Consider the following 6,407-nt stretch of genomic DNA (forward strand, 5'->3'; position numbering starts at 1 on the left):
ATTTTTTTCCATAGCCTGCTGCAATGTCCCTATCTTATCCTCCACCTTAAGTATATCTGCTTTCATTTCTGCTTTGAGCCTCCCCATCTCTTCTTTTAATTCGCCAATGTCGGCTCTGGTTTCATTATGGTTCTTAATCATTATTTCTTGCATTTTGGACATTGATTCTTGCAAAGATAGTAGGGTGGTTTGTATGTTGGCATTAGAGATGTTAGATTGTTTTTCTCCTGTTAGAGATTCTTCAATAGTTTTTTGGATTGTTGGTGAGGCTGATGTCAAGGTGGTCGTTAGGGTCGGGGTAGTCTTCCTTCCTGTTTTCAGGGCCGTAGTTGTTGTGGAGGTCATCTCTTTTAAAATTTGTTTTTGCTGTTGAACTATGTTAATTATATTGTCCCAAATCACCACTCAGTGTTGTTGCTCCTAAATTAAGGATTCTGTTCTATTACTTCAGTCAGGTATATAGTTGGGCAATCTATATTCCCGTATTATAAAGCGCTATCCGATACTATATAATATTCTTTATAAGTTTTTATGCCAAATATATTTATAACAAATAATATATCAAATCCAACCCAGATACTTTAAAACATTTCTAAGATTTCTAAATCCCTATACACCTTTATCTTATGCTATAAATTAATATTAAATTAATATTAAATATTCTAAGTATTCTAAATCAACAATATTTTACAATCTTTATCATTGTTAATTATTCAAAGCAATCAATTGGCACTAAAATCTGTAAAATCAGTATACCTTTTCTAAGTAAATAAATGTAGGAATGTTGTTAAGAGAAAAAGAAAAAAGAGAAAAGAGAGAGAATGGAAAGAGAGGAAAATTTACCTTAACTTCAGGAAGTCAATAAGCAGAAGACAAGAAATTAAGTTTATAGAAATACTGCAGAAATAATAATATAGAAATAATGCCCAGGAGGGATTCAAGAAGATAGAACAGTGTGGTGAAGAAATAGAATTTTGCGGTCAAACTTAAGGCTAAAGATTTTGAGTTTTTATATTTCTTTTCTGGCACACTAGAAGGAGGAGGATGAAAAGTGCTGACTAATCTCTGTCAGCAGTCGATCTTTCCCAGCCTTCAGTTAGTCTCTTTCTTCTTCCTCTTTTTTCCTTTTCCCCACACTTTTAAGTCCAATGTCCCCTTCGCTTATTACTTTCACCTCAATCCGATAGTGTTCTCCTCCCAATCGCTTAGCAGTCTGTCCCACGATGTCAAATAGAGTCTGTAATCCTATAACGCTCAGTTCAAAGAGTCAATGAATCACTTTCAGTGCCACGTTTCTTTCTCCTCTGTCGCCTCCTTCCTCTTCAAATTTTATCAAGAAACTAATCCCAAATAGCAAACCACTCACAAGCAATCATTGGACCTTTAACTAATTCCACCATTTCAAATTCTAATAGATAATTATACATTTTAGAAATTAATTTTAAGAAATTAATCATCTGTATTTTTCTAATCAAAATCATAAATCATATCTTCATTTTTTTCTATTTTACATAAAAAGTTTATAAAGTCAACAATAAATATAGTCTTTTCTCTAATCCAGGAAATCAATTTAGTCTTTATGTAGATTCCATCATCTTCACCAGCCAAACCTTCTTTGTGGGTAATATTGAATCTTTCCAACTATACGTATATATTAATCTCATATTTATGATATATAAAAACAATTTTTCCAATTTTTATCTATCATCCCAGAAGAAAAGCCACTGGTTAAAATTGTATATTAATTTGTAAGATCCTCTGAATTAGGTAATTCAATTCAAAACTTTTTAGCTTTTTTTATATGTCCACCAAAGATAGTAAAATGTCTCTTCTCCAAAGAAATTGCTGAAGACTTCTGTAAAATGTCACATATGCCTAAGGTTACAAAACACTTTCTAAAGCTCTGGGATTCCACAAATCCAGTCAGACACTTAATGCTGAAATGGAAACAATTTGGAATAATACTGATTTTTCTAAGAATGGCCATCTGGTTAAAATCACAAGAACACTGTAAAATAATTGTTCTTGAAGTCATTCAGGTGTATATAAGCCTTTCTTGACTTGGTTAAAATCATCAATCCTAAGTGCAACATCAAAAATGACTGAGTACAAAAGAAATTCATGAGACAGGAGTAAGCCAAAAACCTTGCTCATTAATGCTCCCTCCCCGTTAGGGGAAAAAAAATAAGACAGTTAAATGAGTCAAGAGAGGAATATTTTAAACTACATGGATTTTGGTTTAATATTCTACATTCCACAATGAGAAACTCGTACCAACTGTCTGGGAAGAATTCCTCATGGTGCCTCCTGATACCTAGCTGGCATCACGTTACAAAGTAGCATCATTCACTCCTAGCCAGATACTGCATGCCTGTGGCATTCAGTGTGGCCATAGGCTAGGGTGTCCACACCATCTTCTGCAATCCAGCGCTTGTTGTCGTAGGGGGACAGCGTTACCTTGTTCAGGTGCTGTTCATAGATGTGGTGATGCTCAGACCGCAGCACATACATATCATGGCAGAAGGTCGCTTTGCTGAAGAGGGCTTCTTTGTAATGTTCATGATGGATGTGCTTTTTCATGACACTCTTTTTCACACCTGGGCCTTCTTGATATTCTTGGCCCCTGGGCCACCAACCTCCAGGATCGAGTACATCTTGGGGCGCAGGCCAACATAATCAACAATGGGCAATCCAGCACACTCATCCTTCACCTTCCCTAAGGCCTTGTTTGTTATGCTGTGAAGGAAATGATCTTTTGGGTAGTCAGATGTGTCATAGAGGTCTGCCCGTGTGATCATATCCTTATATACATCCTGTTTGGAACTCAAGAAGAAGGGAATCAGTATCAGTGTAAAGGAGTTGGCAGCGCTCCCCATATTGAGCCTCTACCTTGTTATAGTAAAAGTCGTACATGAGATATTTTGAGAGGTCAAAGATGCTCATACCCACATATATAGGCTTGTTGAGGACTATGTGGCTCTTGTGAACCAGGATGGCTACCAAGTCATCAACAAATATGTTTGCCTCTGCAAATGTTGGGCTGGCTATTATTTTCCGCAGTTTCTTTTCCTCATTTGCGCGTACTAGTTTGACATTGACTTGCTTGCGGAGGTTCTCCATGGTCTTCCCACACACGCTGTTGTTCATTAGCTTGTACAGATCTTTCTCAAAGTCACTACTCACTTTTCTGCGGAGGTCTGTGTTCATCCTAATGTAGGGCTCCATCCAAGGGCTCTGCTTGAATTTCAAGGCCCGGTGAATCTTCTTCAGGCACATGCCAAGAGACAGGTAAAGCTGGAGGTTGCGGTAATGTAGCACATAGCGTTCCTTCTTGTAGAGGTTGGGGACCAGTTTTTCAACCTCGGTAGATGCCATGCCTTTGCCAAGGAGCTCGTGCTGGTACTTTGACATCCACTTTTTCTGAACCACCATGTGCTCTGGGGCCAGTGGGTAGGCATTCTGCATGTCATGGAACTCTACAGGGTATTCCAGGTCCACCTCGAGGATGTAACCCTCTGGGCTGTCTGCTGGATGGTTCACTATTGTTTTTTCCAAATTCTGCAAATCCTCTTTCCACTTGAAGCCTCCTGTAGGAAGAGGCTGGCTCATGGCCCATCCATATAGGTTATTTGCATCAAGGTACATGATGTAAATGTTCGGCTTAGAACAGTCATAGCCCTCTACCTGGGGGTTGTTGGCTCTTGCGTAGCGCTTTGAGACCATGGAGATATCACCCGGCATCCCTTTCTCAATGAATAGGTGCTGGTCATGGTCTGTGAGCAACTCGAGCTCTGCACCAGTCTTTTTTAGCAGTGCATCCCAAGAAACGCTTGGGCTCGTATAATAGTGGGCAGGGTCTAGACCATATTGCTGCATGCAAGTCTTCCGGAAGGTCTCAAAGATGTCTGCTAGGAGGAGTACGTCTGTTTGCAAGTAGAGGTCATGGTAGTCCCCTAGTGTTTGGCACTCAAAGGCTTTCCAGACCTTTTGGGCATGGTCGTAGTCAGCCTCCGATACGTGTTCTTCTGTGAGTTTGCTGTAGAATGCTTCCTTTGGTGGGAGCTGCGACTCAGTGAACCGTTCCCAAGAATCCATGTATGGGTAGATGCCCTTACGCAGCAGGCATTCTTACCTTTCTCTTCTTTCCTCAAACTGAGCCATAATTGGAAAGCCTTTAGACTGGTTAGCTGAAACAAGTTCGTCAAGGGAGGCCGGTAGAAACTGAGCACTGTCAATGAACCGGAGTGGTCCTAGAGAGATGTATTTCTCTGTGTAGTTTGCGATGCAGAAGATCTTATGGTTCTCTATCTTTGAGATAACCTGCATCAGGAGGTGGGAGTCATAGTCCCTCAAGTTGTGGAAGACAACTGGAATGACTGGATTTCGGAGAGTTGCCTCAGCTTAAGGTTAGTTATTGTGGGCAGCACCTCAGTATTGCCTTTGATGTGGCAATGGTCACGGACAGGATTTTCATCAAGTGGCTTCTGACACACGTGGCAGATAGTGGCTGCTTTGAAGGCCTGACAGCTGTCTTGGGTCATCCGTATGGGTTGGGGTTTGGCCAGCTTCAACTTGATTTTGTTTACTTCTTCTAAGAGACAGTTTAGAAAGTCCTTTGCTGCATTTGGCCCTCTGATTATAACTGATTGCTCTGTATGACCATCATAGGGCACAACTATATAACCACAACCACAGGCCTCATGCTGTTGTGTTTTCTGAATGTTACTCTTTGTAGTGCCGGGCTTGGAGCCCTTGATCTTTGTGATGAGGGCCTCAGTGTTGGCGTATATGAGATATGGGACTGCCGTCTGCCCAATCCCAAGGCAATGCGGCTTGTGGGCTTCCAACAGGTCTTCTCTTGTGTAGCAGTGGAGGCAGAGGTCACAGAAATGTTTGCGCCCTCAATGCTTAGTTTGATCGTGCAGTAATCTGTTGAGATTTTTCACCCAGGTGTAGTGGAACTTACCAGCCTCCTCGATCAGCAAGAGGTTTATCCTGGGTATGTCTCGTGGCTGAGAGTTGACCCGGTGGATGATGATGCCCTTCTCCCAGCCAAAGACATTGATGGCTAGATTGTTCTGTTTTTCTACCCTCTGGATATGGGAGATGGGTGTGGGGGCTTGGGTCCCTTCGAAATTAAGGCCGTCCTCAGTGGAGTACTTGGCGGGTCTATCCCCATGGTCTTTTGCAGGGAACAGGGCTGAGCAGAGTGCCCACCTCAGACAGTGATCATCTTTGTTTTTCACATTTATCACCGCTTTTTTCTTTTTCACGACAGGTGGTAGTGGGATGTAGGAGCCACCTGGAAGGCTTGAAACCAGGCAATATTCAGCCAGAGAGTCGGCACTTTTTTAACTATCCAACCGGAGCCTATCTGGGTCAATTTCTCAAGTGTCTCCTGAATAGTGGGGAATGCCTTGTCTAGTGCCATGTTGATCTCACTGTTCTGCAAGACAACTTCCTGTTTGTGACAAAGTGTAACCTCTCTGCAAGTACCTTTTCAGAGATCAACCTTTAGTGCCAGCTGGAATTTGACTCCTCTCCAAGCCTGAATTTCTTCTATGAGCTTTTGGCAGATCTGGGGGCACATACCCTGCAAGAAAGTTCTTGGGTCTATGCTGAGGGGATGATCTTCAGGTACATTCATCTGCCAACCCCACAGGTAGTTCCCTATTACCTTTGGTGTCTGCCTGAAGACAAGCTTGTCTGTCTTTTTGTTTTCCTCTGGATCAAACAGGTCTAGGGTCTCCTTCTGAGAGTCCTAAGTAGTTTGGAAAGTTTTGTGTGGCTTTTCACTGCCTGCCTCCTGGCGACGGCAGGGTCTGAACTCAGAGCCCTGGGCCTTCTCATGATAAATAAATAAACACACGGCACACAGTGTTTACTCTGGATGAAAAGGCACTTTAATAATGGTGGGTGCTCCTTTTATAGGCTACTTGCACACGTCATAGCAGAAACAAAGAAGCTTTCCACATAATTATGCTAATGCAAAAACTATGCCATAGCTGGTGTCTTATCGCCCCTACTTCTTAGCCCCGCCCAGTTACTCTTATCTCCCATATAACTTTCGTTTCTCCCATATAACTTTCGTTTCTCCATATAACTTTCGTTTCTCCAGCCAGTATTTTTCCACACAGTCAGCACTTATCACATGGCAACATTAGGTTGTCCATCCATCACTTTTACAAGGTTGACCATTGCAACATTTAGTGTAACAGTACATTGCAACAGTTTTGGAAGGGGGATGTTGGTCAGACTCCTCCACAGTGGCCTTCCTTTTTCTCACTTTGCCTTTGTGAGATTGAGAGGAAGGTTGATTTCTTCCTGGCACTAAGGTTTTTAGCACACACATCTTCAATGCTTCTTCCAGGATCTTGTGGCCAACCTTCTGGGTTGGCTCAGGTGTT

At 41.9% G+C, this 6,407-nt stretch overlaps 1 protein-coding gene across 1 annotated transcript; it reads right to left on the minus strand.

The window, feature by feature from the left end:
* Positions 1 to 1,439: 1,439 nt before the first annotated feature.
* Positions 1,440 to 5,777, minus strand: LOC113444455 (uncharacterized). The gene is given in 2 exon segments (XM_087926257.1): positions 1,440 to 2,814; positions 2,816 to 5,777. Coding segments are annotated over 2 exon segments (1,503 nt in total). The 5' UTR covers positions 4,096 to 5,777; the 3' UTR covers positions 1,440 to 2,591.
* Between the last annotated feature and the right edge of the window lie 630 nt (positions 5,778 to 6,407).

This window comes from Pseudonaja textilis, chromosome 2 (genome assembly GCF_049901715.1).
Source record: "Pseudonaja textilis isolate UNSWEBS1 chromosome 2, rPseTex1.2, whole genome shotgun sequence".
NCBI classification, from domain to species: domain Eukaryota; kingdom Metazoa; phylum Chordata; class Lepidosauria; order Squamata; family Elapidae; genus Pseudonaja; species Pseudonaja textilis.